General features: G+C 42.5%; 1 protein-coding gene across 11 annotated transcripts in view; it reads right to left on the reverse strand.

Moving 5' to 3' along the window:
* The window catches only part of LOC144768502 (copine-1-like), an 854,409-nt gene that overhangs the window by 777,617 nt on the left and 58,397 nt on the right, over window positions 1-18,395 (reverse strand). For 3 of the 11 annotated variants that reach the window (XM_078652212.1, XM_078652211.1, XM_078652213.1), the window contains one exon: window positions 592-6,130. The exons of 6 other annotated variants lie outside the window; for them this stretch is intronic. In XM_078652212.1, the coding sequence (XP_078508338.1) occupies window positions 2,266-6,105 (3,840 nt within the window). In that variant the 5' untranslated portion in view covers window positions 6,106-6,130 and the 3' untranslated portion in view covers window positions 592-2,265. Of the gene's footprint in view, window positions 1-591; window positions 6,131-18,395 lie in introns of those variants that run through there. 2 more of the 11 variants (XM_078652215.1, XM_078652214.1) reach the window with 1 other exon arrangement.

Genomic DNA, 18,395 nt, shown 5'->3' on the forward strand with positions numbered 1-18,395 from the left:
CAAAATCAGTTCCGGTCTATTAGATAATCAGCAATATTAAAAGAAAGTCAGAGGGCACCCGTTTCAGATGACCAAATGTCTGCGGTGAAAAATGCTCAGAAAAAAAAAATTACAAATATATTATGCTGCAGACAATGGATGAACGTTTGCACAAATGCAGGCAGTAAGGCAGTGTTTATCGGACTTATTCGTCAATAGGGGCATTTTCTAATTTTCTATATGACCCAAGAACATATGCAACATTGGGCTTAAAAATGTGTATAGCTGAATGCACAACAGGGGGTTCGAAGCAAAGGGGTCATTTGAACATAAATCGAATAACTGTAGCAGAAAGTCAAACACTTTAGTTAGATCAAGGCATTTCGTTCAATTGCAAGGTCTAGTTTCCACAGTGTTAAACTGATGAAATATGCAGTATAGCATACGTATTGTTAATGAATACAAGGCAAGAAGGAAACTGTCTAATCATTAATTCCATCTTCAATTATGACCTGACTCCAGGATACCATACGGGCTGCTCAAAAGAACAAGAGGAGAAAACATAAAAAAATATTTCACATAACATAGAAAATGAGGCCTAACGTGTCCAAATTCTCTTCCTGTGGGAAATGTTTATTTACAGAAGGCTTCATTTAACAATATTTACATTCATTACATTTGTAAATGTAGCATTTTCCATGCTCGTAATTTACAAAAATATGAGCAATTCAACATAACTACAACGCATTCTGTAAAATCCTTCCATAAAAGGATATTTTCCAGCATTGTGATAAACTGCAGATCGTATTTGTACAGAAATTTCCCATTAGGATGAGAAGCTCTTGCTGCTGGTTTCATTGGCTAATTGATTGTTTAAGTGCCCAACCATGTTCAACACAAAAAATACACATTGCAATGGAAGGAGCATAAAAATTCAGGGATGTCATTTTGATATTCGCAACATCAGATTTTTCCAGCCAGTTTGAAGGAAGCCAGAGATTTCATATTGAAGCAAAAAAATAAGAATTCCATTCATAAAAGCTTTCAGATAACATGCTTAAAGATTCACCATTCTTTTCGGATTCCAACTTCAAGGTACTACAGGGTGCCAAGAAAGTACATTAAAGAACAAAGATGAAAATAAATTTCGGAATACAAATTTGCTTAGAGTACATCTCACAAACCGCCCTAGAATATCTTCTCCAGAAACCGTGCAGGGGCTGTCTGGGTACAGATAAAAGTACAATCTAATCCGGCTAAACCCTAGAAGTGGACATTTTACAGAGCTGTCAATGGCCAACTCCTCCATGAAACTAGCAGCTCATGCTTCCCACCACTCATCACAATGGCAATAGCGATCACAAAGTTACGCACAATCTAGCACTAAAACGTTATAAGCAATGAGAAAATTGGACCAGATTGCTGATTAATTTAATGAGCAATTATATATATAAAAAAAACAGCTACAATACCATAAGAAACACAGGGTTGTCTTAAAAAGCAAGCCTTTAGCCAAATACACAAGTGCCTTTTGTGAACAGTAGGGTAGAAAAGGATAGCAGAATGCCACGGTCAATGAAGTTCTACTGCAACAAAATCAGTTGAGTTTACTCCTAATATACAGTGATATTACACACGATGTAAGCTTAAGTGAGACAAAAAGCAGGCACAGTTTCTCACAGTCACTTAACTTGTGCCAGGTTCACATTCATATACTAGCAAAAAACATACATTTACTAAACAAACATTTGTGACACGATAAATTATGTCAAAAATGATCCTCCACAGTTGAAATTTACAAAAACGTTTTTTTTTTCAAAACACAAATGAAGACATTGCAGTTATAATCCTGTACAGTAAAAGGCTTAAAAGAACAAAATGAAAAGTACATTTAACAGACATACAAACGTTTTTAGAAAATAAAACGACTTTGAAAAATTAATCTAACTTTTACCCAAAAAGGAAGTATAAGCTTAGATTACAATAGTCTGAAAATAACACCATCAGGATAGAAGTATGAAATAACGGTCTGTGTTTGTTGTCAATCAACCCCATGATATTTCCTCATAGTGTCAATTTGCATTTCACACTGAACTACCCAAAAACCTCTGGTCTAACTTTACAGATCATCAATTCTATGTTGACTGCAGTCTCAGTTTTGCAGCTCTCTAAGACATTTACATCATTCTGCAAAAAAAAAATCCGAATGATATACAGGTTTGAATAAGAAAACCAGTCTTAATGGAATAACATTTCTATTTGGCTACAAACATAAAACAAGAAGAGCTACCCTAAAACAAGTTTTACCTTTCTCGAACCAATAGGCCTGTCATTGAGATCTACTACTGCTGCCATAGCTTCATCACGAGATTCGAATGCAACCATTGCCTCACCAGTGGACATGCCTTTCTCGCTATATTTTAAACATACTGAGCCCGGGATTAGCTGATAACCATAAAAAAAATCTAAAATTTCATCAACTGATACAGTAAACGGCATATTTTGCACTTTAATAACAGTTGGGCCTGGTTTTCCAGAGGATGTCCCAAAACCTGGGGGCCCACTACCGTGCTGACTCCCTGGGCCAAAACTTGGAGGTGCATTCAACAGTGCAGGACCACTGCTCAAACTTGGTGGCCCACTGCTCAGACTTGGCGGGCCACTGCTCAGACTTGGCGGGGCATTTAAGTTACCAGGCCCATTTCCAAAATTCGGAGGCCCACTTCCGAAATTTGGAGGTCCACTGCCAAAGTTTGACGGGCCACTTCCAAAGTTGGAAGAAGCATTTGAGGGTCCACTTCCGAAATTAGATGATGCGTTTGAAGGCCCTCTACCAAACGTAGAGGGCGCATTTGAAGACCCGCTTCCAAAGTTAGAGGGTGCATTTGAAGGTCCACTCCCAAAATTAGATTGAGTGCTTGAAGGTGCACTTCCAAAACCAGAAGGAGCATTTGAGGGACCACTTGTAAAGTTGGAAGGTGTATTAGGGGGTCCGCTTCCAAAGTTGGAGGATGCACTAGGAGGTGCGCTTCCAAAGTTGGTTGGTGCATTTGGGGGGGTGCTTCCAAAGTTGGATGGTACATTGGGGGGCCCGCTTCCAAAGTTGGAGGGTGCATTGGGAGGGCCGCCTGCAAAATTTGAAGGTGTATTCGGAGGGCCACTTCCAAAGCCAGAGGCCGCATTAGGGGGCCCGCTTCCAAAGTTGGAGGGTGCATTTGGAGGACCACTCCCAAAGTTGGAAGGAGCATTAGGAGGCCCACTTCCAAAGTTGGAAGGTGCATTAGGGGGCCCACTCCCAAAGTTGGAGGACGCATTAGGGGGACCACTACTAAAGTTAGAGGGTGCATTTGGTGGCCCTCCACCAAAGTTTGATGGCACATTATGGGGCCCACCACTAAAGTTAGATGCTGCATTTGGTGGCCCACCGCTAAAGTTAGACTGTGCAACTGGGGGCCCCCCTCCAAAATTAGATGGTGCAGTTGGGGGACCACCACTAAAGTTAGAGTGTGCATTTGGATGACCACTAGCAAAGTTTGAGGGGGCGCTAGGTGGGCCTGCTCCAAAGTTAGAGGCTGAATTTGGAGGCCCACCTCCAAAGTTGGAGGGTGCAGATGGGGGCCCACCAAAGTTCGATGGCACATTTGGGGGACCACTTCCAAAATTAGAGGGTGCATTTGGGGGTCCACCTCCAAACTTTGGTGTATTTGGAGGGACACCTCCAAAATTTGATGGTGCATTACCAAAATTTGAAAGAACATTAGAAGACCCACTTCTAAATTTTGAAGGCAAATTAGAAGATCCACTATCAAACTTTAAAGACCCACTCACAAATGTTGAGTGCCCGCTTCCAAATGATGGACCACCGGTAAAGTTAGATGAACCACTAACTGACATCTGACCACTTCCAAAGCCTTTAGTGTCCATTCCTGAAGTTGATAAACTACTACTTACAATAGCAGACATTAATGGCCTGGTTTCACCAAATCCACTACCAATTCCAGGAGGCGGGTGAGGTGGACCATAAGTGCCGGATGAACTATTAAAATTACCAGGAAAGTTAAAGGGAGGACCATTGTTTGCATCTTTTGAGCTACCACTTGGGAAAGAGCGATCATCACCACCACCACCAAGGGCATCAGTTAATGGAGGATATATCGGCAGCAGCACTTTTAGCCCTTTCTTTCCTTGCACTGGTGGGTTCATCTCAATTTCTTGTTTTTCTTCTAAGCTTATTAAATGCAAAAATACATCCCTCCCATTCATTTTTTTACGATGTAATCGTTCAGCCTTGTGAGCGTCTTCCTCAGACTTAAATCTAATTAGTGCTTGTCCTAAACCTTGTCCATTGCTATCAACAAGTATCTGAATCAACTTTTCTTCCACAACAATTCCTTCCATATTCAAAAATGGCATAATATCAGTTTTATGGACATTAAAAGGAAGATTCCAGAGATGTGCATGTACTTTAGGTACTTTTCTGTCCAGATCCATAGATAAAAACAAATCTTTCTGATCATGGTAACTGGCATTCTGGTGTCTCTTTTGAAATAGATCTATTTTTTCTAGCATACTCTTTTTAGGTATAGGGTGAACTTGTATAAATCGACTTCCCATGTATTGCTTATGGCGATTCAATGCTGCTTTATGGTCTGCCTCATTTCTGAATTCGGCAAAACCTTCACCAGTTGTTTTGCCATTGGGTCCACAAGCAATGTAGATACTTTCTTCTATGATATCTAGAGTTTTGAAGAAGTCTGCAATTTTCTTTTTCTCTATATCAAAAGGGAGGCCTTTCAAATAGACACAATAGCCTTGTTCATGTGGGGATCGTGATCGGGACCTTCTTTGTCCACTGGGAGATTTTGACCTTGATAACAAATGTGGAGGAGGGAGTGGGTGCCCAGAATGTCCCATAGGTTGCTTTAAGAAAATGTGACCTCCAGCAGCTACCCACTGCCTTTCTGTAGCTGGGGTGACTTCAACAAAACGTTGACCCAACATCAATCTATTTCTCTTCAAAGCTTCAAATGAATCTTGTGGTGTAAAGAACTTAACAAGTCCACTGCCAGTAACGCGGCCCATATGATCCTTAACCATAACTACAGAATCTACACGAAGCCCATGGAAAAACTCTTTCACATCTGTTTCAAGTGGAGGAAAAGGCAGCCCATGAAGACATACATAGAAGTCATCAGGATTTGCTAAAAGGGGTTTTATAGTATTCTGGGAGTTCATCTGCAATGGGGTTGTAGGATTTGCTGGCCCTTGCATTGGGGTTGCAGGATTCATCTGACCCAAAAACATTGGGTTTAGATTACTGTTCATGCTCATCATATTTCCTGAGCCATTCATCCCAGTAGGAATTGGTGGAACTGGTGGTGGGTTCATGGGAGGCATTGCGGACAGAGGTGGAATAGGTGCCATTGGGGGAACAGGTGCAACTGGAGGTATTGGAGGGACTGGAGGAACAGGAGGCAAGGTCGTTACTGGTGGCGGAACAGACATTGATGGAATAGAAGGCATTGTTGGAAGTGTTGGCATAGAAGACATTGGAGGAATGGGTGGTGGTGGTACTGTGTTCATTGGAGTTGCTGTGCTAGGCATAGTTGTGCTGAATGTTGGGTTGCAAAATGTTGGTCCAAGATTCGGAGGGGCAGTTCCCATACTTGCTGTAGAAAACGTAGGTAAATTTTTACTACTTTCATGCACAGAAGTAGCTGCTGTAACTATGCTTGGAGCAGGACTATTGAAGGTAGGCGCCGTGGTAGAGATGTTCGGCCTACCACTCATAGCAGAACTAGGAGGGGGGCCTGACCGGTTAGTATTTGCTGGGGTAATATCCAAGTTTGCGGTTTCAAAACGCCTACGACTAAGTTCAATCATATTCTGCATCTCAGTTTTACTGCTAAGCAATAATGATACTTTTGAGCCTTTAATGTTACCACCAGTACGCATCATACCAAGCCTTGCATCTTCATCGGTGGCAAAAACGATGAAAGCCTCACCCTGTTCACCCCCCACAATATGCACGCCCCCATCTGGTATTGTCAATCCGGAGAAGAAGTGGCGGATGTCCATGGTCCCCGCCACAATTGGCAGACCTTGCAAACGGATGACCACAGCCATGTTGAGCAGAATCAACAATACACACCTGCAGACGAAAAAAGGCAACGTCTATGTCAGACTACCATTCTGAATACCATGTAAAACCCAGACACTTTAAGACATCCAAAACATTACAAATCAGAACCTGTTAGTACACATTTATTTTTTCACAAAAAATGATTACATAGTATTTTTAAAGTTCATTATTGATCCTTTAAATACAAGAATGGCATGTTGTGTGGCATGGGAGTATGAATGCATGACTTCCTATAGGAAACAATTTTGTGCAATTTTACTTCTGAATGTAATATTTAAAGCTTTTCACTTATGAAATCTTTCAAGTAACACAAAAAATAACAAATTAAACCATTTGACATCAACTTTCTCGTACTCTGCACATTCTGGAGAAATGTTAAATAGACTCCTATTTCATGTACCAACAATACTAGACAAAGAAGAGTAATAAGCAGTCGGGTAGCAAGGCTGTTATCAATGATCAAACAACTACTCCCATCCCATATTGCATAGTGAACTGTAGCTCTATCAGTTAGTGGAATCTTGAGATTGCCTCTTAATACAAGTAGAGTTGAACTGGAATCCAATGAGACTGATCCATTTGCAATTATTATTCGTATGACATCAAATTTAACAGTTACCAGCTACTGATAGCCAAAGTAGAACTACTCTCATTGCACATTAAAGGACAAAACAGGTAGTGAACAAAGCAGAAATGCCCAAAAAGGCAGCACCCACATATGTAAAAACCAAGACGAATATAAACTCCAGTTGTAAATAACATTTACTTTCTTAGAATGTAGTCAACGTTTGGAGGCTGCTTTAATACATTGCATTTTGCCAATTACGATCGATAAATGACACTCAAAATTAATGTGCGTATTTTGGCTCCGATACTGGCAACAGATGTTTCCAGTAAAAATGTAATGCAGTCTGTCCCCTTGTCCATGAGGTAAGAGATAATTGTTTACTTCATATCAACTCAAGAAAAACACCATTTGCAATTTGAAAGGCTTTGGATATCTCAAGTCTCTTCTCACCAGTTAAAAATATCCGGACATAATGCAAGACATCCTTTATTAAGATTGCATTTATGTTGCTAACCAGAGTTCAGTTGTCTTTAGGGAATTCTCCGAAAAATACAGTTTTAAAGGAAATATAGAGTAACTGGGAGCAAGGTGAATTGAAAACTATTTCTCAGGTACATGGCTTTAGTAAAATGTTTCTCAATGCATATAAACACCAACTGTCCAAAACATATTTGAGTCACTCAACTGAGCTAATAGCTATGTAGGCTAACCTTCCTAATTCATTTATCATGAGGGAAATACAATTATAAGGTACCTAGAAAATCGAGACTTCTAGAAACACAGCTATTCTATTATTTCTTCTGAACAGTGATGAATTTACTAGTTAACTGTGTCTAGGTTCTTATAAAAATATTAATATTACCATTCACCAAAACTTGACATTTTATTTCTTCAAATCACAAAGGATAGCATATGAAGTCAGCTTTCCTGCAACTTCAAGCCGTCACTAGATCTTATAAAGATTCTGCAGTTGACAAATTAACACACTAATCTGTTTAGGTGACTATCTCTAAAAACGTTTATGACAAACCGATAAGAAACTAACAGTACCAGAAAACGGACTGAACGCAACATAATGAGTTTTCAGCAGGCATTCTGGGGCTAAAAGGCACTCTGCGCAGAGACTCAGTTGACTGGTAGTTTAGACTGCAGTGAACCTTAAAAATGGTTGGAATACAGCCACTGTGATGAAACAATACTGTGGTATCCTCTGGAGCAATGCAGTCCTTTCCTGACCGACTATTTTCATGCTCCGGGTGCTGGGTTACCATAAGGCAGTCACATTCTCAGAGAATAGTCAGAGAAAACCCCCTAGTTGTCAACCATCACTACCCTTGATCTTCAGAACAGGTACTGTAAACAATGCAACCTTTACTACACTGTAGGATACATCCTCCCAGTACAGCAGCTGTGGCATGTGGTGCCTAATATCATATAATAGACTTTTAACCTTTGAAGGAGGCAAAACAGTGTACATTTTTGAATGGCTACCTTGTGGGAACTCAATTATAGTAAATAAAACAAGGCAATCTGAAGAGAACCTGTATCTCGCATGTTAATGACCGTTTGAGTATTTTCTTGGTTCCATCATTAAAAGAAAATATATTTTTTAAAACATAGTTAAGTACGGTGCAACAAATCAGGAAGAGGAGGTCATGGGCGATTTATTGGCTAGAGCATATGTGCCTGATACAGAGCCTGGGATTTACTAAAGACATTTCAAAGCTCTCCATATTTAATACAAAGGCACCCCAAATGTAGGCGCACTGGCACTTTAAAACGGAGTAAAAATGTTTACTACATATTGGACCATTGGAATGTTGGGAGCTCCATTAAAATACACTGGAGTGCTCCAAGCTTATAATGGCTGGTATAAGCCCAGAGCTCCAACATACCAATATTTCTTTGTTCCCAGATGTGGCTCTGAACAAAGGCTTCAGGGAGCCTGAGGGGATTCAATCCCCTCTCGCTCCCTGAAGCCTTTGTTTTATTTGTTAGAACTTTGCCTTCTAGTGGCAGAATGTTCTAATAGCCTTATAGCCCTTCGTAGCTGGGCTATACCATCTATTAAAGGCCCGAGCCGAACGCTGGAACAGGCCTTTAATAGCCGGTATAGCCCGCTACGGCAGGCTAGAAGGCTATAACATTAATCTATCACTTTATCTACAACAGAGGAATAAGTCAGTCAAGTAATGCTAAAGTATGGCGAGGTCAGCCTCTCCAAAATAATTGAGGGACAAGGGTTACTACCATACTGATAATCCTGTATGTTACTTGTAAAACCGTGATCTAGAGAAGAGTAAATTAAAATTGTGTCTAAGGCAGAGCATGTCCTGAAGTGAAAATATTTTTCTGAAAAAGTACACTTTCAATTGTATGTGAATCCGAGTCTGATGGGATTAAAACAGTAATTAAAATGTGCAGTAAAATAAATTACCTTTCCAATGAACGGCACAAAACAGCAAAATCAGTCTAGTGCAAATTGATAATATAATGCAGCGCACTCTACACAAATATAACTGTTTTAGACATTACAAAATGTGTTGGTTTAAAACTAAAAAAAAATCGCGCTCAATTTCCAGTCTGATACCTTACGGTTCTCGTTTGGAAAAAACTATGCAGTTTACGGAATCAGTATACACCCCTGTTCTAGGGACACACTAAAGCGGAGTGTTGAATTCTAGCGCTGGAGGGCATAAGTAGCATCTCCTGCGTATACACCAATTATGCTCCACTAGTTTAAAAATACCACTACAATGCTGTTTTACTCTATGCAGCGGTATCACCTTTTCATGATGAAGTACAGACGTCAGGGGAAGAAATCTCACAGAACTCCTACACATCACAGACCTAGTTTTCACTGCAGGTTAAAGCAGACCTTGAAAGAAATTTTATAAGGAGAAATCTGCATATGGCTGCACTTTGCCTTTTGGGTGAGTCAGTACACCAGGCGGCCAGAGTTAATGGCTGGGAACAAAATTGTGGTCCTTGCCCTCAGCATAGCCTGCATAACACCAAGTCTGTGGAAGGCCCACATACATGCACTTGAAAGAAGAGGTGGAAAAATGCTTAACTTCTGAGCGAGCAGCCATTAAGACAGAGGTCAGAGGTCTCCAACGAACCCTGCTGGCAGACGAGTGGATGGAGGTACTAATGAATTTTACAATGCCAGCTGGGCAAACCCCTACACACGTACTAGACCACTACTGAACTAGATTAATGCGAGATGCTGTCTCCTAACCCACCAAAACGCCCCCTCAACTCCAGTAATTTGGAGCAGACCAATAGACTGCCTGTATGTGCCTGTATGTGGATTGTTAACTGCTAGGAAGGTATCCTTCCTAGCAGTTAACAATCCACATACAGGCGAGTGAACCATTAGAAAGTTCTGGTTTGTAGAGTTACAAGTTTAACATGCTCCCTTTTACTACACTGACACATCAACATAACTGCATAACACACAGGCACAACATTGCCCCGACACTATCTTAGCTACACTTACCACTGCCTATCTAACTGTTGGTCAAGTATTATATCTCCAAAATGTATATGGAGCAAACGCGTTTATACCAGTTCTGCCTAACAAAATAAAAACTTTTTAAATTAAAAAAATATCCTGCACAGACAAAACTGCCTGTTAACCCTTAACATTAAGACTCATTTCACAGATGTCGCCCAAATACAACAAGCATTGGCATAGCCAATAAGTCTCGCCTTTGGGACCTTATAAGTGCTTAGCCAGAGGTTTTGGCTTGGCCTTTGTTTTTAAGCTATGTAGTAGAGCAGCGTGGCTGCTGTGCAGCATGTTGAAAAGCTGTAATAAACCAGAATGGCCACCACATGGAATGACGCAGGCGTCTTTTTTTACTTTTATGATCTAGTAAGGACTGCAATAGCCCTCGCATTTGCTGGAGTTCGAGCCATTGGCATTGTAAATGAAAATGTCTTTTACCTATATGTTGTAGAGTGTATATATGTGGTGTGTGGTAGAATTATGTGAGTTGGATTGGAATGGTTAGCTGTGGAATTGTGTGGTGAGGAATTTTGTGGTGTGGACTGGATTTGTGCAGTGGAATTATGTGGCATGGTATACAGATGAAATATGTGGTTATTTATTATGTGGTATGGAGAATATTGGAATTATGTGGAGTGGGTGTGATGGTGTGTAATTATGTGGAATGGTATTTGGGGGGGTGGAATGGTATGTAGTGGAGTTTAATGATTTGGTGTGCTGTTGAATTTTTAAGCATGGTGGGGAATTGTGTTTTGATTGGGTGTATGTGGTATTATATTGTGTTTGAGTTGAATTATGCAGTTTGGTGGTGAATTATGTAGTGTGGAATGGAAATGTGCGAGTTTAATTATATGGCATTGAACTGTATAATTCTAACTGCATTGCACCAGAACCATCACTGCACATTATCTTGCTTCGCCTCAGACTCTCAATAAGCAAAGCGGGTGACCAGTTGGGAGGAAAAGGGACTGCAATGTCCCAGGTTTAGATGCATGAAAAGTGAGCGTCATAGCATCTTCAGTTCAGGGATATCACCTGAGCTCAAAACATTTCCAGTCTTCTGTGTGGGACGGATGAGGTGATTAGTGCTGTTCATATGTAAAGAGTTATTAGGATTACATTAAAACAGAAAGCAAAAAAGTGAGATTATTACAGTGTTTGACATCAAAAAGGCGCAGTACGGCATCAAACACAAAATGAGTTTGGTCATACTGACCCACAGCGGGAGTGGGTGGGAGTAATCGGTGCGAGATATAAACGGGAGAGAAACGCACTTCCCACATCTGCCTCCAAAGAGAAATACTTTAATATTCGACTACAATGATGTGCAACAGAAGCCTAAAATTTCAGCCAATAACACGAACACCTAATTTTTTCATAGTCCTGCACGATTCCAGAAGCGCTGCCCATAAATCTTTACACGTGTGACTGCCAGAAGAGGAAAAAAGTCTTCACAATGCAGGACACTGGTCCTAGAAACTAGAAAGAGGCACTGTATTAAAAGGCTTAGCTTGTAACATTTAAGATATTCTCAAAATTAATCCTCAATACATTGACCTTGAAAGGTCGGGAGAGTCCATTGGAATTCAGTCATGTGACATATGTGTTCCAGACAGATTATTGCAGTGATGCACTAAACTCGTCAAACCAGATTAACACTTCGCCTTGAAACGCTTGCATCAAGGCGCCGGTTCAGACGGCCCAAAATCGGTCTCTGCTAAATAAAGACGCTAACAGTGAAATTTGAAAACAAGGAAACTGGGTATAGGAGCAGCAGCACCTGTACAGCATGAAAGAAACGGCTGCCCTGGATTGAGGGTTAACATGCTGTAAAGAGCTACAGCAGGTAAAATGCGGAGCCGCATGAAGGAAGCGGCTGACCTGAGCTGAACATGCTGTAAAGAGCTACAGCAGATGAAATGCAGAGCCGCATGAAGGAAGCGGCTGCACTGAGTTGAAGGTTAACATGCTAGAAAGAGATATAGCAGGTATAATGCGGAGCCGCATGACGAGACGGGTGAGGAGTAGGCAGCAGCACATGTGCAGCATGAAGGAAGGGCCTGCCCTGGGCTGAAGGTTAAAAACAAGCTGTACAGACCAACAGCAGGTAAAACGCAGAGCAGCATGACGAAACTGGGTGAAAGGGCGGATAACGGAACCAAGCAAGTGATGACAAAACCCTGGGACGACTCATGTGAGGCAATAAAGGGGCACGGCGCGCCCAGGGCTCGGTCACCCATGGCAAACATTATCAGCCGCCTCTGAAGTCGGTGAGCTACAACCTTCGTCCCATATTCCACCTCAGCACTTTGACCAGCAAACTGCTCGCCTACAGTCCGTCAGAACCGAAAGGGGAGGGGAGGGGTGCGAACGGCCTCGGATTACACATTAGGTGCCCAACAGAATTCTATAGGTCGGTTGCCTTTATTTAAGTGAGACTCCACAAACAGCTGTAATGCGCCATTAGTGGGAGCATCGATGCCGAAGGAATCAGCATTCCCACAGCCGGGTATTTTATCAATCACAGGACCTTTGCATAACTGGGCAGAGTAATCAGTAATTTTAAAAATATGTGATTTCTTCCCTGCACTTGATGGCGATACTCCATCCATTCCCCAGGTGGTGTGCACTTAAAAAATGCTACACACCTTTTAAGGCTTAGGAAAACACGGAATGCAGCAAAAGTGCCATCTGTTTCCAATTGACGCGACCGCGAGAGAGGCAAATATTAACAAACGCTGGCACGATAATTGGAAAAAGATGGCGCCTCTGCTCGCTCCCGAGACACATTGGCTATGGGAGGGGACATTTAAAGATAAGACGGGACATATCCAAGCCTTTGGCCATTTGCGTGCTTTCTTTTATGGAAGCCTTACGCAAATGGCCAATCAAATCTGCGGCAGTAACAAAAAACATGAGCAAAGCTGTGGGAGTTGGAAGTCCTTACAATAAACCTCGCAGAGCAGCGCATGCGCGCTGGCGAGACCTAAAACAGGATTGGTTGACTGCAAAGGAGGCCTGTTAATCTGAAAGCACTGGTAGAAGCTACGCTGAAGGTTGCTTGACTAGGCAAAGGCCAGACTGGCGTTCCTTTGAACACATGGTCAAGACTGCTCCCTGTGATGCGACGGGCACAACTAAAAGCCTAGTCCTAGTGAGCACCAAACAGAACTACGGGGACAGCAGGAGGCTACCAATGCATAGTTCTCGCTGAAACTACGAGAATAAAAACATTTGAGCCCACACAACAGCATGAGGAAAAGCAGTGCCCAACTTGTTCTAGGATAATCTGATTCAGGTTTATTTCATACCAAGTTCAGCACCAGAAAGTGAGAAGTTACTTACCAGTAACACTGGATTCCCACATTGGTTTTGTCTCAAAACCTGCTGGAAGTCTCACCCACATTTTAAAAAGGCCAGAAAATACAAATACATTTTTTTTCATTTTACAGCAAATGAACAGTCATTTGTGTACAGAAATTACCAGTGTGCCTTAATGGCACAGTCCAAACATTATTAGGTTTCAACACGCACCAACTCAATCTCTTCATTTCTGATTTTATTTCATAGCAAATTATCTTAACAAAATATAAAGGTTTGTATCTGAAATCTAGACTAAGACTGGAGAACTAGGAGTAAAATACCACTGCCAAATGTATTAAGGGGAGTGCTTAGGTCCTAGCTTCCCAAGTCTTAACAATAAGTGGCCACATATATTTCTGGCATTTAACAGGAAAAATTGGTAGACGGTCTTGTTCCTTCCCTCCATACTGTCAATCAATTTAAAGGTTGGGTTACACGCTATACTAATTAAAATCATCTTCAATGCAGTTAAGTTCAAAGTTCTGCAACTCTGTAGACACACAATGCTGCATCATCTGAAGTAAACCATATTGTCAACAAAGACAAATGTGCTGCAATATTGATATATTTATGTACCAAACAAACCTTGCTCATGCTTTAGATACATGGCAACCTCAAACTGCAACTTGCACAATATTCTGCCAACTGCTGGGATCAGTGATAAAAGTATGCAACCATCTTTTAAACCTAATCATTAAAAGGGCATTCTCCATCAACCCACTTTTTACATATCAGGAGTCAATACTGCGCATTTACTGTCTGACATTATGATAATCAGATTCACATTTGAGATACTTCATAGCTCAAACCAAAAATTATGGAGGTGCTTATGCAAACCTTAACAGCTGTCTTCACAAATGTGTCTGCTCTTCTTGCCTGCTGTTTGGGTCCCATCTACACAGTGCATGCGCTGTGCTGCGAGGCTTATGGTTCAGAATTCGGTGGGCTTACTCCCACCCACAGCATACCATTAGTTGTTTTCGGTGTCACTTATTTGCTACCTTTTCTGGAGCAGGACCAAGTACAGGTGTTCTTCCTTATCTTTTTGAAACTCACAAATATATATATTTAAGTGTTTCTGGATTATTCCTGGACATGCCATCTGCGTTCCAACACAATCATAGGGCTTATTAAGTTGCTTTCAGCCTAGCTATGATCTTGGATGCTTTAGTTTCTTACACTCACAACTTTATTACTCCACGCCACACCTCTTAACACCATCCCACACCACTCTACCCTACGCCACTCCACTAACTTTAAGCCATGATTAACAGCAACCACACTGCTGTACGATAAAGCCAAATGCTATCACATAGGCAAGACCAACTGACTTGGCCAATGCTTTTGGTTTAAGAGGCAGGCTAGGTACATGATTCCAGTCTAGTGGCGTCTCACTTGAAAGCAGTTGTGACCATGTTCAGTTTGTGAAGGGAGGTAAAACATTGTTCTAGTTTTGCCTCTCCACACAGATAAGGATCACTGCCTGTGCTACAGTTGAAATAAAAGCTAGCATGTCACGCTCCCCCGCCCCCCCTCCCGCCCCCGATTCACCCAAATCCTCTGGGAATGTGTATTTATTTTATTTAATGAGGTTTATATAGTGCTGCATTGAACCTTAGGTATCAGAGCGCTTTACATTCGATTACAAAATATTACTGACAATGATAATTAAACATTACCTCAAAAATAAGCAACACATTGAAAGAGGAAAGAAAGGTGAGAGAAGTAGGGAAGAGGGGGGTGTGAAGGGGGAAGCGGAGGGAAAAGCCAGCAGGAGAGACTAAGGGAAGTCTGCCCAAAGAAAGAATAGGTAGGTGACGTCCGTGGAGGGAATCCACAGCCCGTCTCCCCTTTAGCTAAACAATGCAGCTCCATCAAGCATCAGTCAAATAGCTAGGTCTCAACTGACTAGGGAAATTTCACATAAGAAACTCCAGTGGATAAACAGGGTGGGAACTACGAGTAGGGACGGGTGAGGGTAGGGTGAAGGGGGAGGAGGGAGATATGGTCAGGAGAGTTTGCTCAATGACCGGCTGGGTAGGTGATGGCCAAGGAGGGAATCCATAGCCCATCTCCCCTTTAGCTCGCAAGGTAGCTCCACCGGGGATCAGTCAAAATGGCTGGGTCTCAGCTGTCGATGGAGCCCAGGTTTGACCAGCACTCTTAATAAGGGGGTCATATTCTAAGGAGAGGCGCATAGGGCGCCCCACATGTAAAAGTTTGGTGGCGCCCCTACCACAAGTGTGTGTTTATAATGTTACTCTGCTGGATTGTGGGGGGCAGGGGTGAATCGACCTGGGTGGCAGTCAAGTGGCACTTGTACTCCTTGCTCCACAAACCTCCAGCATCCAGGTGGCCGCGATCTTCCAATTGTAGGGCTGCACTTCATGCTGCACGCACTAAAGTAGGAGGCGGACGGCGGGCAGCTCTCCTCTGCCTTCAGCATGATCTGCAGCACCCGGTTGTTCAGGGGTGCTGATCCAGGTAAGCCCTTCGGATGGTTTCCACCTCGCAGCAGCTGATGTTCCAGGTCTACCCCGGCGCATGGTGCCTGCTCTTGAGAGGGGGTGCCCGTGCTGTCCTGTGGGGGGCGAGAGCTCCGTTCAGTGCTGGCTTCCGCTGCTGGAGCCCTCTGAAGGCTCCGCCTCTGCCCAGCTCTCAGCTCAAGTCTCCAGTTCTTTTTGCTTATTCCTCAGGCTGATCAGGTTCTACCCAATAGGGCTAAACCAATGATTGCTGTTTTAATCAATTTTGTGGCATTTAAACTGAGGACGCAGACGCTGGGCATCCCTTGGAGTGTTGATTTGACCCCATCGGCAACGATCAGCAGCCCGATTATCGCCAGGGAAGTTGCATTGAGGATAATGTGTAGGTAAATATTTCCCTCGTACAGAACACCATTGAGGACAGTCTACTGCTGTAACCACCATTTTACGATTTAATAGAATTATTCAATAAGCTCGCTCTTGCGAAGCCAGATAAATGCATGAAGTAGTAAATCCCAGAAGTGTAAAGTTGTGTGTGACACCATGTAGACTTTTCTTTTCAGCACATCAAACCCTCATGTAAAGGACGCACACTAATGCCGTTCAAAGGCTAGTAGAGACAAGAAAAGGAAAATGGTACTTATCTCTATGCATCTGTTCTTGGCATGTAGAGCTGCAGATTCACACACTAAGCATAGATCGCCATCTGGTGTTGGGCCCGGATGTTTGCGGTTTGTTACATCGCTGTTACATTGTCCATCCGGACTAAAACAGCTTTGTTTGATACGTGTTTCTGGAATGCTTTGAATGCCAGAAATATTGCTAGTAACTCCAAGTGATTGATGTGGAGTAGCTTTTGTTGTGGTTTCCACCTGCCCTGTATGGTGTGATGTAGTAGATGAGCTCAAGCCGATGAGCAATGAGTCGACTGTTAAAACGATTTGTGGAACCGGCTCTAGGAACGGTTGCCCTCTGGAAAACATTTGGGTGTTCCATCACTGCAGAGAGTGAGGTGTGCGTCTGTCCACCAACACCAGATCGGTTAGCCAACCTTGAGCTTTCCTGTAAGGGGCGCATCTGAAGTCTTGCGTGAGGTACTATGAATATGAAAGATGCCATCATCCCTATTAGTTGCATAAAAACTCGAGCTGGTAGCGAGTGTTGCGGTTGAACTTTGTTATAAGGGTCTGCATGCTTGCTATCCTGGCTGGATTGGGATATGCAAGGACTTTTGAGGTGTCTATTGTGGCACCTAAATATTGTTTGTTCTGGGATGGTTGGAGGTGAGACTTTGGGGGATTTATTGTAAACCCCAAGTCGTAGAATAGTTGTATTGTGGGCAATGTATCACGTACACATTGAGTATGTGACTTGGCTTTTATGAGCCAGTCATCCAAATATGGGAAGACTTGAATCTGTTGTCTTCTTAAATGGGCTGCTACCACTGCTAGACATTTTGTGAATACTCTTGGTGCTGTGGTAACCCCAACTTTGAATTGATAGTGCTGTCCGTCCACTACAAAACCGAAGATATTTCCTGTGAGCTGGCGGAATGGGAATGTGGAAGTAGGCATCCTTGAGATCAAAAGTGGCAAAGAAATCACCTTGTTTGAGTAGGGGGGAAGGATTTGTTGGAGTGACCATGTGGAAATGTATAGGTTTAATGGTCCGAGGTCTAATATGGGAAATACAGGGAGTAAACTCCTGTGTTTTGATGCTGAAGGGGAACCGGCTCTATTGCATGTTTGTGCAGTAGGGAAAGCACCTCTTGCCCTGTTGCCTCCTCTGTAATAACATCTGGTAGAGGTTTGTGTGGGACTTTTGTATGAAGTGGAGGCATTATCTGTTTTAAAGCCTCTAGAGGCGCCCCTTTAAGAGGAGAGACGAAAGGAACTTCTGGGAGCTTGCGATTGCAAGGCTCCCATCGATTTGACAGTGTCAGTGTATTTTTTTCATCTTTTCTAAAGATGAATCCACCTCATGTCCAAATAAATGTTATTGGTCAAAGGGTTGGTTCAGTATGGTAGTTAAGGTGAAAGGCAGCGGTTATACACCTCATTCAGATCAACGTGTGGAAACTTGGCTCCAGATTGAGGACATTTCTTGAAGGGAGCCCTTTCTATGAGCCACGAAGGCCTGATGGCGCAGCTAGGCCCGAAGGACTGCTTCGACCACAGGAACCAAAGTAAAAGTTTGTGGAGATACGCGTCGAAAGGGAAACGCGTTTGAGACAATACCTAAGAACTGGGTAAGGATTGCGCGTCAAAAGATAACTAACGATACCGAAATGGAGCGCATGGAACACACCCGAGCCCGATGGCAGAAAAAAAACAATCTGAAGAT

Source organism: Lissotriton helveticus, chromosome 7 (genome assembly GCF_964261635.1).
Source record: "Lissotriton helveticus chromosome 7, aLisHel1.1, whole genome shotgun sequence".
Classification (NCBI taxonomy): domain Eukaryota; kingdom Metazoa; phylum Chordata; class Amphibia; order Caudata; family Salamandridae; genus Lissotriton; species Lissotriton helveticus.